Source organism: Clytia hemisphaerica, unplaced genomic scaffold, assembly GCF_902728285.1.
Source record: "Clytia hemisphaerica strain Z4C2 unplaced genomic scaffold, Clytia hemisphaerica genome assembly, whole genome shotgun sequence".
Classification (NCBI taxonomy): domain Eukaryota; kingdom Metazoa; phylum Cnidaria; class Hydrozoa; order Leptothecata; family Clytiidae; genus Clytia; species Clytia hemisphaerica.
In genome coordinates, this window is record NW_027103555.1 from 271406 (window position 1) to 289790 (window position 18385).

The 18385-nt window shown below is 35.7% G+C and overlaps 2 protein-coding genes across 2 annotated transcripts; both read left to right on the top strand.

Annotated features, from left to right (window-relative positions):
- The first annotated feature begins 539 nt into the window (after positions 1 to 539).
- On the top strand, positions 540 to 6199 carry LOC136800427 (neuronal acetylcholine receptor subunit alpha-2-like). Its single transcript, XM_067057084.1, has 6 exons — positions 540 to 759; positions 928 to 1079; positions 1677 to 1721; positions 1884 to 1993; positions 4206 to 4511; positions 5479 to 6199. The coding sequence occupies exons 1-6, from the start codon at positions 708 to 710 to the stop codon at positions 6119 to 6121; spliced, it is 1308 nt and encodes a 435-aa protein (XP_066913185.1). The 5' UTR covers positions 540 to 707; the 3' UTR covers positions 6122 to 6199.
- Positions 6200 to 8453: 2254 nt separating this feature from the next.
- LOC136800428 (neuronal acetylcholine receptor subunit alpha-2-like) lies at positions 8454 to 15156 on the top strand. Its single transcript, XM_067057085.1, has 6 exons — positions 8454 to 8516; positions 8685 to 8836; positions 9435 to 9479; positions 9642 to 9751; positions 12919 to 13224; positions 14263 to 15156. The coding sequence occupies exons 1-6, from the start codon at positions 8465 to 8467 to the stop codon at positions 14903 to 14905; spliced, it is 1308 nt and encodes a 435-aa protein (XP_066913186.1). The 5' UTR covers positions 8454 to 8464; the 3' UTR covers positions 14906 to 15156.
- The last annotated feature ends 3229 nt before the right edge of the window (positions 15157 to 18385 follow it).

The following is an 18385-nucleotide window of genomic DNA, read 5'->3' on the forward strand; positions in this document are numbered from 1 at the left end:
AATCCGAATACATGTGAAATCACTCAAAGTTTCAGAAAAATATGACATCAGTTTTTGATCGAGTGAAAAATTTCTTCATTCTTATCCTTCATTCACCACGTTCATTTTCAATTTTTTAGGAGATTCTACAAAGCTTACATCAATCTGCTCAAATTTATCTTTTCAATGAGTCCATATTTAAGTGATAGATTTTTCCCTCAAGAACAGTATTTAAAATGTACGGACTATTAAGAATTTTTTCGGAACATACTTTAAATGTTTTTACTTTGGATATATTATTTTGAATAGTTTTATATTTTCTCATATTTACTTCAAAATTAAACATATTTTTAACAACCCTAGAATATATTTTGACAGAAATTCAAAAGTTGTCATTTTCAAGCTGTTCTTTATAAGAAAGTGTTCTGCTGGGCTTTTTAATTTCAGTCTATCCATAACTCCCATTAATTTTAAATGAACCTAAGTTTCTTGTTCAGTTTATTGAAGAAAAAATTTGACAGTTTCATTGATGGCAATTGATTTCGACCAATCCCTTCGAGTTAAAACAAATACATTTAATGACAGGAGTGTAACATATTAAGATGTCAAGGAAATTATTTTCAAAGTGAAGCAACATCTGGGTGTTTAATGGCCACGACTTTATTTTCAATTTTTAGAGCAAAGAGATTTTCGCATATGAAAATTTCATCTTGAAAAAATAAAAAGAGATGAGATATTTCATCCAACCATCAATAATTTTCCTGCTACTTGTCACCAGGGGTAAGCTAATCATCTATCACTTCATTTAGAATATTTTCTACTCTTAATATTTTTTTGCTACAGCGTATGCCCTAGGTATGCTTTCGCAAATGTTATTGCAAGCTCAAGAAAATAAGCTTCATCCATTTATGTTGAATGTGTTTTGTGTATTACTTTATTGTCTTTCAGGGTTTTCAATGTCTACTTGGGAGCACGAAGCTCGTTTGATGACTCATCTGTTTGGCAACAACACTTTCACATCATTAACGAGACCAAATCCTAATGGTGGAGGAGCGTTGAATGTGACCATCGGCTTAGCATACGTTCAACTGATGGACCTAGTATGTGATCCTTCATCTCTGCAAAAAGATTCTCCATAACACTCTTTATATGTGTACATATGTACCACATTCCTGCGCCTGTTAGCTACTAAGAAGGCTAGTTTAAAGTCTCGTCAGCCGTAAGTTAGCCAGGAATACGTTTCTCTCTCCCCTACAATTAGAATAATTCGTCATTGTAAAATTGAAAATAAACAATAGAAAATCCCTGTGAGTCACTGATTACGATATGACGGCTATATCCAAGCCAAAAATCGAAAGTCGACCCTTTGGAAGAAAAGAATTTGTGACCCTTTGAAAGATTTCAAAATCTTGGGTACTTTTTCTGAAAATTTGGTCAAATATTTTCGAGAATCATGACACTTTGAGATGAAAATTTTCGATTTTAGTGATTTTTTTGGACCCTGTGGAAGCTATGAATCTGTACCCCTTTGAGGGACTTTCGAGGGATGAAAAAGGGTACCATTATAACTCTCACATACCTGTAACCTGTTTACCTAAGTACAAGCCCGGGAGGAAATCTAGTAAAATTGTGTTATTATGATTACCTTTATCACATGAATGAGTAAGAAAATGAGACATTTTCAAATCTGATTTTAGGATGAGCATCGCCAAATGTTGAAGAGTAATATTTGGATTCGTCAGGTATGATTTCTTTCTTTTTATTGTCCCCTTTACTTTCCATTGAGTGATGAGGTATCATCATTGTGCAATAAGACGCATTGCGTGATTCTGCAGTAACCTACCCGTCTACAATAATTTGCATCCAACATTTCTGCTCTTGCTTATTAATATTTTTGTTGACAGTATTGGACAAACGAAGCCTTGGCATGGAATCCAACTGACTATGGAAACATCAGTGTAATCAACATTGACCCTGTTCACGCCTGGTTGCCGGATATCGTCTTATACAACAAGTAAGTACCAAAAGAAATGTGATTCCTCATTGTATAAGATTCGTAAGAGTGAATTTCTTTGCAACGCAGTTGATTATCCGAAGCGTGTGAACACTCTCAGGTGCCTAATAAGTGGGGATCGGAATTATTTCCTTTGTAAATCTGCGTATAGTCATTTTCCCATCTGATTACCATAATATGTATTGTATGTCAGAAAACCAAAGTGTCCAGGGGCCGCAGCTCCACTTTGAAAGTGATAGGGCCATGATATACTGACGAAAGAGGTGCCACCATGGTTGGCGCCGACAGGACAAAATTTTTGAATTCTAGCCCTTCTAGATCGCCTAAAACAGGTTTGTTTTAACGTTATTAAACAAAATTTAGCTTGATTAGTAAATTTTCTTTTTACTTTGAAAAAATGTGGTTGGGCCGAGGCCCGGGTGCCCCTCCCCCTAGTGTCGCAATTTAAATCATCGGAGGAAATTCTTTTCGACAATAGGCCATAAACAACAGGCTAAAGTTTAAAAAAATTTGCTTTAAGAGGAGGGTTTGAGGGTTTGATCAGAGGAATGTAAAGACATGGAAATACAATTTCTTGAAAATAATGAAAAACGGCTCACCATATACCAAGTCTCTTGCCCTTAAGGGAGTTTATGTCGAGGTTATTATTATATATTATTATATTATATATTACCTATTAAAGGTTTCTTTTGTTGTCACTATAAAAAATCTGCATAATTAGCGTGTCGTGACAAAATTCTTTTGTTTCAAGCCTGATTATGCGCAAACTTTTAGGGCTTATATTTTGGGTACACCTCTCCTATACGAAAAGGTACCTCTATCTTCTTGCTCAGAATTTCCTAGCAATTCTACTGATATAACCGCATCAAGACTGCACCATTATAAGGAAAGTTAGAGCTTGAGAAATTTATAACTTCATCTTGATTTTTGGCAGTTTTACAAGAATCAATTTAATATCATTGCGTTAAGAATTTATTTTGTTATACATTGGTAAACAAGCCGTATTTGTATAAAAGTTGCGAAGCAATTCGGAGCCTCCTCAATTAGCAAGTTGCAAGCAAAACATTTATGAGATACAAACACTGTATATTTGACGGCATTTGTTTTCCTTTACATTCGCTGCAGTCTTCAGTCCGAATATCCTATCATTCGCAATTTTTTTAGTCCCTCTCTATAAGTATGACAATGACATCTGCAGATTATCTTTTACACGTTTTTTTTTTTTAAGAAACACACTTTTAAGAAACATGAGGCTCAGAATGCCTAAAAACTAAGAAACAACTAAGAAACATGCCGAGGCTGAGGGCGTACGGAAGGCGTTTTGACACGGGAAATTATGGAGAAAGCCCGTTTTAACAAATATTTCCCTTTTGGAAAACGGGAAATATTTAATAATGTCAAAAACGGAAAAAAACTTTCAAAACAAGTGGAAGCAATTTCATATTCATAATTTCCAACAGATTGCAAGAGGGAAAAAAATCTTAGGCCAGAAGAATTAATGAACCAGTTTACTATCGCTCTGGAAAAAAAAATATTTGATGCGGTGAAATTTCATTATTCATTATTTATTATTTTTCAATACACAAGAAAAAGCCGGAAAAAGTTTATTTAAATCCCTTACTCAAAATTTGTTTTAGTCCAGAGGTTCACTTTTGCTCCATACCTTCTTCTAATTTTTGCATAGAACTATGTCTGCCATTTTTGTTTAATTTTCTTTCTGCTCATTCAAACTTTTTCTAAATTAATATTTTCGATCTTCCAATCAAAGCGCGGGATTTATATCATATGTGATTACAAAGTTCCGATCTTCTGATAAAAAGGCGGGATTTTTAATCACGTGACTATGGATGTCTTCAACATCATTGAATTTTTCAATTGCGGTGCGCAAGAAATTCAAAGATGGTGGCGAAATGGTGTATATAGAATTGCTCCTTATTCTTAAAAATTGAACTAGTAATCGGTGAAAAAGGAAAAAAATTTAACTTTTATCATCAAATCGTGCAGAAACCGTCCGATTTGTATGGCGAGCCTTTTCTGGACTTTCATTTAATGAAATAGAATTTTCAATAAAAGTGATTGTTGAACTTTGAGTAATCAGAGAAGCTGTTTTTCCATCTCTTGACATTCCTCTGGTTTGATCTGCCGTTCTTTAAAAATGTCTGATGCATTTTGATTTTTCTTATATGTCAAATATATTTATTTTTGTTGATAGTGCAAGAGCTATCTCAGCTATCAGCGGTGGTGTTCTTTACCAGTTCAAGAAAAAATTGGTCCTCCATTTTGATGGCTCCATCCAATGGTTTGCACCAACAATTATACAAACGTCATGTCACATCGACCCATCCCTCTACCCGTTCGACCGACAGAACTGCTCAGTCATTTTGGGCAGTTGGACGCACAATGGTTTTGAACTGGATGTTTTCGCTCAAAAAGACTCAATTGATACGGAGTTCTACCAAGAGAGTTCTGAGTTTCATCTCGTAACGTCTCAAAGTCGAAAGCTAGTCCAGAACTTTTCGTAAGCCAGCCTCCACATTTCTAAATTTTCGAACCTTCCTTCTTATGTTTATGTTCAACTACCTTTGTAGTAGATAAGTAAAAGTCTTTTTACATTAGACCAGCGGCCGAGGTAGTGAATTGTGTCACTTCGTAGGGCACCCCTTAGATCAGGGCAAATTTTTGATATTATGCTCCTAATAGGGTGTAGAATTAACAAAAAAAATTGCCCTTCGAATCTCCTGCAGTTTTCGATTGAATCGATTTTTAGTTAATCGATAGAACTTATCCCTTTACTAACGGTTTTTTCGAAGTCTGAAAATCAAATATCTGATGCTACCAACTGATTCCGCTTGAAAAGTAGATACAGAAAATGGGGTTATTTTTTAAGTTTCGACCACCTGGTGCCGAGAAATGGCATTTTTAAGGCGAAAAATCGACGTTTTGGGCGTTTTCCGATGACGTCAGCATTTTCCTAGAAGCATGGTTTGTTAACTTTCCATGTCTAAATCTCGAGATAATTCATTTTTAAGGTGGGTAAATATGCTGAAAAACTGCTGACTCAGCAAAAAATATCGATTCTTTTCAATATTTAAACCAAAATATCTCGAGATTTTGACATCGAAAATTCATACCATTTTTGGATACTACTAATTCAGGGCTATCCAGCCGTGGGAATGATTTTTTCTGAAAATGCTTATAGGAAAATGCTGACGTCATCGGAAAACGCCCAAAACGTCGATTTTCACTCGAAAACTGCAGGAGATTCGAAGGGCAAATTTTTTTTGTCAATTCTACACCCTATTAGGAGCATAATATCAAAAATTTGCCCTGATCTAAGGGGTGCCCTACGAAAACCATTTTAAGGCTTTTTCTGAACCTTGGACGCTCGCCTACATCGCGATTGTAAAATTGTATAAATTTACTTTAGCGAAAGGCCCCCAATGTTTATAATGAAATATTTCGAAGCCTTATTTGATCTTTTTCAGATGCTGTGCGGAGCCTTACCCTCTTCTGGTGTTCGACCTTGTCTTCCAACGACATTCAACATACTACTTCATCAACATCATCATACCAACAGCCCTCATAACGTGTCTTTCCTGCTTATCCTTCGTCTTGCCGTCGGGTGAACGTGTAACTGTCGGACTTAATGTGTTTTTTACCATTACCTTCATCAACTTGTATAACATGCAAAAAGTACCTCAAACCTCTACAACATCCTTAATGAATCGATTTCTTCACGCCTGCACTGTATTGACAGCCTTCTGCATGTGCTCAAATGCTTGTGTCTTAAATATGCTTTCCCTGAAGAATGTGCAAGTTCCCTTCTTCATTAAATATCTCATTTTTGAAGTGATCGCTCCTAGCGTTGGATTACATACTAATGAGATGTTCTCAAGCACAAAACGAAGGGAAGATAGTAGCTGGAGAATAAAAACTGACTTTCAAGTTGCACCAAAGACTATTTACACTAGAATTGAAAAAGAACTACGGAAAGATTTCTGGAGGTGTTGCGCTCAGACGCTTGACCGATGTTGCTTTATAGTTTTTGTAGTTCTCTTCCTTAGTTTGTCGTTAAATTTTGTCACAGTAGACCTCAGGGATAGTTCAAGGGGTAAGCTATCAACTTAATGATGTTCGTGAAATTCAGATTTTTAGTAAAAGGGGTCTCCAGCGGTTTGCGTTAATGCGTGAATGGGCATTCTCGGTTGCGCAAATGCATGAAAATTGAAAAGGAAATGCGTGAAAGCGTGAATTGAAAAAACTTGCGTGAACGTGAAAATCTACTTTTTGATTGCGTGAATGCGGGCTATTTGAGCGTGAATACGCGAATTTTCTCTTTCTTTCCACCGATTATGTGCATTTTTCCTGATTTTTCAATGTTTCCCGAAAAATTCTCCGATTTTCTGAAAAATCGGGCTCAAGGAAAATTAGCGTGAATGTGTGAATTTCAAAAAAAATTGCGTGATTGCGTGAATTTAGAATCCGCTGAGGGGGCTCGTTTTAGTAAGTCAAAATTGATTTATGTGTAAAAAAATATGAAATCTAATGGGCGGAGCGTTGAGATGTACCACCCGGAATGAATCGATCAAATTACACTGTTCGGAACATGCAACTTTTTGTATTTTTTGCAAAATTTATGAAGTTGAATTTATGAAGTTGAAATTTAAAAATAGTTTTACTTTCCTAATTAGGGAAGGGTTTCCTAAGGGGCCGTCCACATAGTACGTACGTACTAAGGGGGGAGGAGGGGGTCTTCTCAAAAGCGTATGCTTGCGTACAGGGGAGGGGATGGGGTGAAAGAAAAATGTACGTATGCAGAGAAAACTTTTTCATTGTCATTTTTTTGCTTGTTTTTCTTTAACTTTTACGCTTCTTATACGCATCGAGGAAAAGAAAAAGTTTCTTAATAAACATTGAGTTTCATGTATGGAATAAAGGTCCGACGATTTGAATTTTTAAACCAAGGGGGGTGAATGAAAAAGTACGTACTTACTAGGGGGTATAGCCATTTGCGTACGCTTGCGTACAGGGGGAGGGGGACGTGAATAGCACAGGTCAAAATCATATATTGACGCTGTGCCGATGAATCGAGATTCTATTCAGCGCGCAATCAACGAAGACAAAAGTAACCATGACGACCATCCAAGATCTTGGATGAAGTTCAAAGTTGATATTTTTATTCCCGTCGTTGAAACCACAACTTAAAAAAATTCATCAATGCTTTTTAAAAAGAGTCAGTGATAGAGAATCATAACATAAAGTCTGTCTATTATTTTGATTCAATTAAATTGACTTTTCCATAATTAAAAGTTTAGTAATTACTGTTATACATTTGGGGATCATGTAAAAGATTTCTTTCGAAATAAATTCATTTCAATTACACTTGGAGGTTTCTGGGGAATTCGTAAATAGTAAACTGCATACTGATACAGTCTGCTAGACATTAATATGGTAATATTTGTTCTTCATCTTCGATTTTTTCTACAGTGATTAGATTGACACATGCGCGATAAAATTTCTATTATTGGTCTTCAGAGGTTCATATATTCTTTGAAAACTTAACCTCTGATACTCAGGGTAACATTTTAGTGCGTACATATTATGTGAACGGCCCCTAAGTAGGAAAGTTCGGGAAAATAGTAAAAACTTTCCTTCCACTAACTTTACTACCACTGAAGTTGAGCCCAGTGCTTTAGCACGTTACAGTTTCAAACATCATCACATCTGACATTTTTAAAAAGATCAAGTACCAGAGAGATCAATAAATCCCCCTCCCCCTGTACACAAATGGCTATACTCCCTGGTAAGTACGTACTTTTTTATTCACCCCTCCCCCCTCGGTTGAAGAAAATTTCGAATTCAGCAAAAATTCCCGAGTTAAAAAATGAAAAATAACTCGGAAAGTTAAAGGAAGTAAAATAAACCGAGTTATCTCGAGTTATGACGTCATTTTTGGAATTTGGTGACGTCATTTCACATTTCATAACTCGGTTTTTTTAACTTGGAAAAATAACTTGGGAATTCCGGGCCTCTCAGGTGACCCATATAAAATAAGTCGAATTTTCAATAAAAGAATATCTACTATAAAAATATAATGTAAATATAACTCGAATCCTTTGAGTCACGAAAAAAAAAACGAGTTAATATTTATGAAATAACTCGTAAAGTTAAAGGCACGAAAAAAAACCGAGTTAAAAAACAGCAAATAACTCGAAAAGTTAAAAGCTAAAAAAAAAACTCGGGTTATCATTTTTGTGACGACGTGACAATGACGTTTCCCATTATCAGTAACAATGCAATTGGACGCATCATATCTATAAAACAACTTTCTCAGCTTTGTTGCGATAGACTTAATGATGAAACGTTGTAAAGCAATTCAACTTCTGGATATTTTGAATAATAGTCAACACAAACAAGAAGGTTTTCACCTGTTTCGCATATGAAAATTTCATCTTGAAAAAATAAAAAGAGATGAGATATTTCATCCAACCATCAATAATTTTCCTGCTACTTGTCACCAGGGGTAAGCTAATCATCTATCACTTCATTTAGAATATTTTCTACTCTTAATATTTTTTTGCTACAGCGTATGCCCTAGGTATGCTTTCGCAAATGTTATTGCAAGCTCAAGAAAATAAGCTTCATCCATTTATGTTGAATGTGTTTTGTGTATTACTTTATTGTCTTTCAGGGTTTTCAATGTCTACTTGGGAGCACGAAGCTCGTTTGATGACTCATCTGTTTGGCAACAACACTTTCGCATCATTAACGAGACCAAATCCTAATGGTGGAGGAGCGTTGAATGTGACCATCGGCTTAGCATACGTTCAACTGATGGATCTGGTATGTGATCCTTCATCTCTGCAAAAAGATTCTCCATAACAATCTTTATATGTGTACATATGTACCACATTCCTGCGCCTGTTAGCTACTAAGAAGGCTAGTTTAAAGTCTCGTCAGCCGTAAGTTAGCCAGGAATACGTTTCTCTCTCCCCTACATTTAGAATAATTCGTCATTGTAAAATTGAAAATAAACAATAGAAAATCCCTGTGAGTCACTAATTACGATATGACGGCTATATCCGAGCCAAAAATCGAAAGTCGACCCTTTGGAAGAAAAGAATTTGTGACCCTTTGAAAGATTTCAAAATCTTGGGCACTTTTTCCGAAAATTTGGTCAAATATTTTCGAGAATCATGACACTTTGAGATGAAAATTTTCGCGATTTTAGTAATTTTTTGGACTCTGTGGAAGCTATGAATCTGTACCCCTTTGAGGGACTTTCGAGGGATGAAAAAGGGTACCATTATAACTCTCACATACCTGTAACCTGTTTACCTAAGTACAAGCCCGAGAGGAAATCTAGTAAAATTGTGTTATTATGATTACCTTTATCACATGAATGAGTAAGAAAATGAGACATTTTCAAATCTGATTTTAGGATGAGCATCACCAAATGTTGAAGAGTAATATTTGGATTCGTCAGGTATGATTTCTTTCTTTTTATTGTCCCCTTTACTTTCCATTGAGTGATGAGGTATCATCATTGTGCAACAAGACGCATTGCGTGATTCTGCAGTAACCTACCCGTCTACAATAATTTACATCCAACATTTCTGCTCTTGCTTATTAATATTTTTGTTGACAGTATTGGACAAACGAAGCCTTGGCATGGAATCCAACTGACTATGGAAACATCAGTGTAATCAACATTGACCCTGTTCACGCCTGGTTGCCGGATATCGTCTTATACAACAAGTAAGTACCAAAAGAAATGTGATTCCTCATTGTATAAGATTCGTAAGAGTGAATTTCTTTGCAACGCAGTTGATTATCCGAAGCGTGTGAACACTCTCAGGTGCCTAATAAGTGGGGATCGGAATTATTTCCTTTGTAAATCTGCGTATAGTCATTTTCCCATCTGATTACCATAATATGTATTGTATGTCAGAAAACCAAAGTGTCCAGGGGCCGCAGCTCCACTTTGAAAGTGATAGGGCCATGATATACTGACGAAAGAGGCGCCACCATGGTTGGCGCCGACAGGCCAAAACTTTTGACTTCTAGCCCTTCTAGATCGCCTAAAACAGGTTTGTTTTAACGTTATTAAACAAAATTTAGCTTGATTAGTAAATTTTCTTTTTACTTTGAAAAAATGTGGTCGGGCCGAGGCCCGGGTGCCCCTCCCCCTAGTGTCGCAATTTAAATCATCGGAGGAAATTCTTTTCGACAATAGGCCAGAAACAACAGGCTAGAGTTTAAAAAAATTGCTTTAAGAGGAGGGTTTGAGGGTTTGATCAGAGGAATGTAAAGATATGGAAAAACAGTTTCTTGAAAATAATGAAAAACGGCTCACCATATACCAAGCCTCTTGCCCTTAAGGGAGTTTATGTCGAGTTAATAGGTTTCTTTTGTTGTCACTATAAAAAATCTGCATAATTAGCGTGTCGTGACAAAATTCTTTTGTTTCAAGCCTGATTCTGCGCAAACTTTTAGGGCTTATATTTTGGGTACACCTCTCCTATACGAAAAGGTACCTCTATCTTCTTGCTCAGAATTTCCTAGCAATTCTACTGATATAAACGCATCAAGACCGCACCATTATAAGGAAAGTTAGAGCTTGAGAAATTTATAACTTCATCTTGATTTTACTCGATTTTTGGCAGTTTTACAAGAATCAATTTAATATCATTGCGTTAAGAATTTATTTTGTTATACATTGGTAAACAAGCCGTATTTGTATAAAAGTTGCGAAGCAATTCAAAGCCTCCTCAATTAGCAAGTTGCAAGCAAAACATTTATGAGATACAAACACTGTATATTTGACGGCATTTGTGCAGTTTTCCTTTACATTCGCTGCAGTCTTTCCGAATATCCTATCATTCGCATTTTTTTTAGTCCCTCTCTATAAGTATGACAATGACATCTGCAGATTATCTTTTACACTTTTTTTTTTAAGAAACACACTTTTAAGAAACATGAGGCTCAGAATGCCTAAAAACTAAGAAACAACTAAGAAACATGCCGAGGCTGAGAATGAGAAAATAACATTTTTTAATTCGGTTCTTCTCAAGAACCTTCCAATCCAGCCTTCCATGAGGCTGATTATGTGAAAAAGTTTAGAAACATGGAAGAAACATTTAAGGCTCAAAAGGCCGATTTCTTAAGAAACATTGAGGCCGCTTGGTAAAACTAGTTTCTTAAAAAAAAAAAAACGTGTATTGATGGAAAGTGAAACTTCAACCGTCCTAGCCTGGCTGAAAAATCGTCATTTTTAATGCTGACGTCAACACTTTAAAAATTAATTTCAGCACTCAAAACCACTTTCAACGGATGCGTCTCGAAGAGTACTATCGAATACAGGTATAGTTTGTTGAGGTACCATTGCTAGATCTTGAGATATTTACATTTCAAATTTTGCTGATTCAGCATATTTGGGCGATTTTGATGGTTTTTTGCTGAGTCATCAAAATTTGAAATGCAAATATCTCAAGATCTAGCCATGGTACCTAAACAAACTATACCTGTATTCGATAGTACTCTTCGAGACGCATCCGTTGAAAGTGGTTTTGAGTGCTGAAATTAATTTTTAAAGTGTTGACGTCAGCATTAAAAATGACGATTTTTCAGCCATTATGGCTATTTTCTCAGGGTCTGATTGGCCAAATTTTACAAATGACCCCATTTTGGACATCTACTCTTCCAGCTCTATCAAATGGAACCATCAAAATTAGCTGTTTAAAAACTTTTGAAATTGACATTTTTAATGGGTCACTGCTTTTTGCTTAGAAAACCCCCTTTCACTCTTTGGTCCATAACTTTTTTTCCCCATGACAAAAAAATTGACTCTACCCCTCATTTGAAAGCTGATAAAATTATCTTTCCAACGGTATATAGAAACCTTTTATAATAATTTTTTCTAGGTTGACCCTATTATGGACGAATTTCTACTGGACTATTGGTGAATCCAGTCAAAACACAGATTTGATCTGTAGCGTCACGCTTCACCTTTACTTTACAAAAAAAAAGGATATCATAAAATAAACCAAGGAAAATTTCATAATTTCAAAAGAGTCATTTTACATTCTATATCATATATTATAACTAATAATGTCAAAAACGGAAAAAACTTTCAAAACAAGTGGAAGCAATTTCATATTCATAATTTCCAACAGATTGCAAGAGGGAAAAAAATCTTAGGCCAGAAGAATTAATGAACCAGTTTACTATCGCTCTGGAAAAAAAATATTTGATGCGGTGAAATTTCATTATTCATTATTTATTATTTTTCAATACACAAGAAAAAGCCGGAAAAAGTTTATTTAAATCCCTTACTCAACATTTGTTTTAGTCCAGAGGTTCACTTTTGCTCCATACCTTCTTCTAATTTTTGCATAGAACTATGTCTGCCATTTTTGTTTAATTTTCTTTCTGCTCATTCAAACTTTTTCTAAATTAATATTTTCGATCTTCCAATCAAAGCGCGGGATTTATATCATATGTGATTACAAAGTTCCGATCTTCTGATAAAAAGGCGGGATTTTTAATCACGTGACGTGGATGTCTTCAGCATCATTGAATTTTTCAATTGCGGTGCGCAAGAAATTCAAAGATGGTGGCGAAATGGTGTATATAGAATTGCTCCTTATTCTTAAAAATTGAACTAGTAATCGGTGAAAAAGGAAAAAAATTTAACTTTTATCATCAAATCGTGCAGAAACCGTCCGATTTGTATGGCGAGCCTTTTCTGGACTTTCATTTAATGAAATAGAATTTTCAATAAAAGTGATCGTTGAACTTTGAGTAATCAGAGAAGCTGTTTTTCCATCTCTTGACATTCCTCTGGTTTGATCTGCCGTTCTTTAAAAATGTCTGATGCATTTTGATTTTTCTTATATGTCAAATATATTTATTTTTGTTGATAGTGCAAGAGCTATCTCAGCTATCAGCGGTGGTGTTCTTTACCAGTTCAAGAAAAAATTGGTCCTCCATTTTGATGGCTCCATCCAATGGTTTGCACCAACAATTATACAAACGTCATGTCACATCGACCCATCCCTCTACCCGTTCGACCGACAGAACTGCTCAGTCATTTTGGGCAGTTGGACGCACAATGGTTTTGAACTGGATGTTTTCGCTCAAAAAGACTCAATTGATACGGAGTTCTACCAAGAGAGTTCCGAGTTTCATCTCGTAACGTCTCAAAGTCGAAAGCTAGTCCAGAACTTTTCGTAAGCCAGCCTCCACATTTCTAAATTTTCGAACCTTCCTTCTTATGTTTATGTTCAACTACCTTTGTAGTAGATAAGTAAAAGTCTTTTTACATTAGACCAGCGGCCGAGGTAGTGAATTGTATCACTTCGTAGGGCACCCCTTAGATCAGGGCAAATTTTTGATAGTATGCTCCTAATAGGGTGTAGAATTGACAAAAAAAATTGTCCTTCGAATCTCCTGCAGTTTTCGAGTGAATCGATTTTTAGTTAATCGATAGAACTTATCCCTTTACTAACGGTTTTTTCGAAGTCTGAAAATCAAATATCTGATGCTACCAACTGATTCCGCTTGAAAAGTAGATACAGAAAATGGGGTTATTTTTTAAGTTTCGACCACCTGGTGCCGAGAAATGGCATTTTTAAGGCGAAAAATCGACGTTTTGGGCGTTTTCCGATGACGTCAGCATTTTCCTAGAAACATTTTCAGAAAAAAATCATTCCCACGGCTGGATAGCCCTGAATAAGTAGTATCCAAAAATGGTATGGTTTGTTAACTTTCCATGTCTAAATCTCGAGATAATTCATTTTTAAAGTGGGTAAATATGCTGAAAAACTGCTGACTCAGCAAAAAATATCGATACATTTCAATATTTAAACCAAAATATCTCGAGATTTTGACATCGAAAATTAACAAATCATACCATTTTTGGATACTACTAATTCAGGGCTATCCAGCCGTGGGAATGATTTTTTCTGAAAATGCTTATAGGAAAATGCTGACGTCATCGGAAAACGCCCAAAACGTCGATTTTCACTCGAAAACTGCAGGAGATTCGAAGGGCAAATTTTTTTTGTCAATTCTACACCCTATTAGGAGCATAATATCAAAAATTTGCCCTGATCTAAGGGGTGCCCTACGAAAACCATTTTTAAGGCTTTTTCTGAACCTTGGACGCTCGCCTACATCGCGATTGTAAAATTGTATAAATTTACTTTAGCGAAAAGCCCCCAATGTTTATGATGAAATATTTCGAAGCCTTATTTGATCTTTTTCAGATGCTGTGCGGAGCCTTACCCTCTTCTGGTGTTCGACCTTGTCTTCCAACGACATTCAACATACTACTTCATCAACATCATCATACCAACAGCCCTCATAACCTGTCTCTCCTGCTTATCCTTCGTCTTGCCGTCGGGTGAACGTGTAACTGTCGGACTTAATGTGTTTTTTACCATTACCTTCATCAACTTGTATAACATGCAAAAAGTACCTCAAACCTCTACAACATCCTTAATGAATCGATTTCTTCACGCCTGCACTGTATTGACAGCCTTCTGCATGTGCTCAAATGCTTGTGTCTTAATCATGCTTTCCCTGAAGAATGTGCAAGTTCCCTTCTTCATTAAATATCTCATTTTTGAAGTGATCGCTCCTAGCGTTGGATTACATACTAACGAGATGTTCTCAAGCACAAAACGAAGGGAAGATAGTAGCTGGAGAATAAAAACTGACTTTCAAGTTGCGCCAAAGACTATTTACACTAGAATTGAAAAAGAACTACGGAAAGATTTCTGGAGGTGCTGCGCTCAGACGCTTGACCGATGTTGCTTTATAGCTTTTGTAGTTCTCTTCCTTAGTTTGTCGTTAAATTTTGTCACAGTAGACCTCAGGGATAGTTCAAGGGGTAAGCTATCATCTTAATGATGTTCGTGAAATTCAGATTTTTAGTAAAAGGGGTCTCCAGCGGTTTGCGTTAATGCGTGATTGGGCATTCTCGGTTGCGCAAATGCGTGAAAATTGAAAAAGAAATGCGTGAAAGCGTGAATTGAAAAAACTTGCGTGAACGTGAAAATCCACTTTTTGATTGCGTGAATGCGGGCTATTTGAGCGTGAATACGCGAATTTTCTCTTTCTTTCCACCGATTATGTGCATTTTTCCTGATTTTTCAATGTTTCCCGAAAAATTCTCCGATTTTCTGAAAAATCGGGCTCAAGGAAAATTAACGTGAATGTGTGAATTTCAAAAATTTTAGTAAGTCAAAATTGATTTATGTGTAAAAAAATATGAAATCTAATGGGCGGAGCATTGAGATGTACCACCCGGAATGAATCTATCAAATTACGCTGTTGGGAACATGCAACTTTTTGTATTTTTTGCAAAATTTATGAAGTTGAATTTATGAAGTTGAAATTTAAGAATAGTTTTACTTTCCTAATTAGGGTTTCCTAAAGGGGCCGTCCACATAGTACGTACGTACTAAGGGGGGAGGAGGGGGTCTTCTCAAAAGCGTATGCTTGCGTACAGGGGAGGGGAGGGGTGAAAGGAAAATGTACGTACGCAGAGAAAACTTTTTCATTGGTTTCATTGTCATTTTTTGCTTGTTTTTCTTTAACTTTTACGCTTCTTATACGCATCGAGGAAAAGAAAAAGTTTCTTAATAAACATTGAGTTTCATGTATGGAATAAAGGTCCGAACCAACGATTTGAATTCGAAATTTTTTAAACCAAGGGGGGGGGGGAGTGAATGAAAAAGTACGTACTTACTAGGGGGTATAGCCATTTGCGTACGCTTGCGTACAGGGGGAGGGGGGACTCAATTTTCGACATTTTAGTACCGTGAATAGCACAGAAAAAATCAAATCAAAATCATATATTGACGCTGTGCCGACGAATCGAGATTCTATTCAGCGCGCAATCAACGAAGACAAAAGTAACCATGACGACCATCCAAGATCTTGGATGAAGTTCAAAGTTGATATTTTTATTCCCGTCGTTGTAACTGTTAATGGAGAGCTTCCATTATTTGATGACGTCAATAATTATGTATATATTTTTAATAAGAAGTCCCTTGTGCATAGCGTCCTTTCCTTTCAGTGTCCTTTTGTTTGACTCGCGAGGCTTTCTTTGTTTTCAGTTCCTTTGTTCAGTGTCTTTAGTGTATTCCCGGGTCGTGTTTTATATTATATTACGTCACTTTGTAATTCCTCTAGGGAAATTAGCGATAGCTTTATCAAGTTGTGTTTTTGAATTGTAAACTAAAGTCTGTCCAGATATAATTGGCAGTGGAAACAAGAATGCCTGTAACTTTTGATAGTCAAATATAATTATGGAAATTTTTTTTGCTTGTTTCAGAGAATCAAAAGCGCTATATTTGAATGTATTTTTGGTTGAAAAAATCGCGATTTTTAGCGGTTAAATTTGCGATTGCAAAAATTGAGCTTTTTTTCTACCTATGCTATAACGTTCATTTTTACACCAGTGGTAGTTCAACCTTAGGTTTAGAAGTTTGTTAAATTTCAAGGCGAACAAAAAAGTCCTTCGGAAGATATGAGACCCGAAATACCCCTTGGTAGCACGTTTCTGTGAAATATCAAATCTCCAACTTATTACTAAAACGGGGGTAGTGACATGATAAAGCAGTTGTTCGATCATAACACATTTTACGATCTCTTTAATGACCTCATAGTCAAACTGTGTTTAGTGTTTTAGGAATTAGCAAAGTTCTTTAATACCTTAAAAATAGCAAAGGCAATATAAGTTCATGCTTATCTTTTCAATAAAAACAATTATACTGTGATTTCACTTAGTTTCGAAATAATCAATGATACCAATAATACCAATGCACCAACACTTTCCAACTTTTAATTGCACTGTTCAAAAAAGATAACATAACCCCCGTTTTTAGTAATAAGTTAGAGATACGATATTTCACAGAAAAGTATTACCAAGGGGTATTTCGGGTCCCATATCTTTCGAAAGACTTTTCTGTTCGCCTTGAAATTTAAAAAAATTCTTAACCTAAGGTTGAACTACCACTGGTGTAAAAATGAACGTTATAGCATAAGTAGAAAAAAAGCTCAATTTTTACAATCGCAAATTTGACCGCTAAAAATCGCGATTTTTTCAACCAAAAATACATTCAAATATAGCGCTTTTGATTCTCTGAAACACGCAAAAAAAATTTCCATAATTATATTTGACTATCAAAAGTTACAGGCATTCTTGTTTCCACTGCCAATTATATCTGGACAGACTTTAGTTCAGCACTGAGAGTCTGTGTGTTGTGAGAGTGAGCAAACTTTTGATTTACGATACGAATTTGCATTTTAGTTTCTTTTTAAGTTCAAGAATTTTCTGTTGAATTTTACATTTCGTTTCAAGTTTCTGTTTGGATTTTTGTGCCTATTTTTTCTGTTCCTTTTTTACAATGTGATTTCGACCAGTGATCAAAAACAATTCTCTCCACTCACAGAAACCACAACTTAAAAAAATTCATCAATGCTTTTTAAAAAGAGTCAGTGATAGAGAATCATAACATAAAGTCTGTCTATTATTTTGATTCAATTAAAGTGACTTTTCCATAATTAAAAGTTTAGTAATTACTGTTATACATTTGGGGATCATGTAAAAGATTTCTTTCGAAATAAATTCATTTCAATTACACTTGGAGGTTTCTGTGGAATTCGTAAATAGTAAACTGCATACTGATACAGTCTGCTAGACATTAATATGGTAATATTTGCTCTTCATCTTCGATTTTTTCTACAGTGATTAGATTGACACATGCGCGATAAAATTTCTATTATTGGTCTTCAGAGGTTCATATATTCTTTGAAAACTTAACCTCTGATACTCAGGGTAACATTTTAGTGCGTACATACTATGTGAACGGCCCCTAAGTAAGAAAGTTCGGGAAAATAGTAAAAACTTTCCTTATTAGGCAAAAACTCCTGGCTGTTCTTGAGTGTCCCTGTTTACAAAAAAGTGTTTATAATGGAGCCTTCCACTAACTTTACTACCACACCTATACTGAAGTTGAGCCCAGTGCTTTAGCACATTACAGTTTCAAACATCATCACATCTGACATTTTAAAAAGATCAAGTACCAGAGAGATCAATAAATCCCCCTCCCCCTGTACACAAATGGCTATACTCCCTGGTAAGTACGTACTTTTTTATTCACCCCTCCCCCCTCGGTTGAAGAAAATTTCGAATTCAGCAAAAATTCCCGAGTTAAAAAATGAAAAATAACTCGGAAAGTTAAAGGAAGCAAAATAAACCGAGTTATGAAATGTGAAATGACGTCACTAAATTCCAAAAATGACGTCATAACTCGGGATAACTCGGTTTTTCGTAACTCGTTTTTTTTAACTTGGAAAAATAACTTGGGAATTCCGGGC

Coding starts and splice junctions, on each gene's coding strand:
- LOC136800427 (XM_067057084.1), top strand. CDS start 708: ATGAGATATTTCATCCAACCATCAATAATTTTCCTGCTACTTGTCACC. Junction 760..927: donor CCTGCTACTTGTCACCAGGG/GTAAGCTAATCA, acceptor ATTGTCTTTCAG/GGTTTTCAATGTCTACTTGG. Junction 1,722..1,883: donor GTAATATTTGGATTCGTCAG/GTATGATTTCTT, acceptor TTTTGTTGACAG/TATTGGACAAACGAAGCCTT.
- LOC136800428 (XM_067057085.1), top strand. CDS start 8,465: ATGAGATATTTCATCCAACCATCAATAATTTTCCTGCTACTTGTCACC. Junction 8,837..9,434: donor ACGTTCAACTGATGGATCTG/GTATGTGATCCT, acceptor ATCTGATTTTAG/GATGAGCATCACCAAATGTT. Junction 9,480..9,641: donor GTAATATTTGGATTCGTCAG/GTATGATTTCTT, acceptor TTTTGTTGACAG/TATTGGACAAACGAAGCCTT.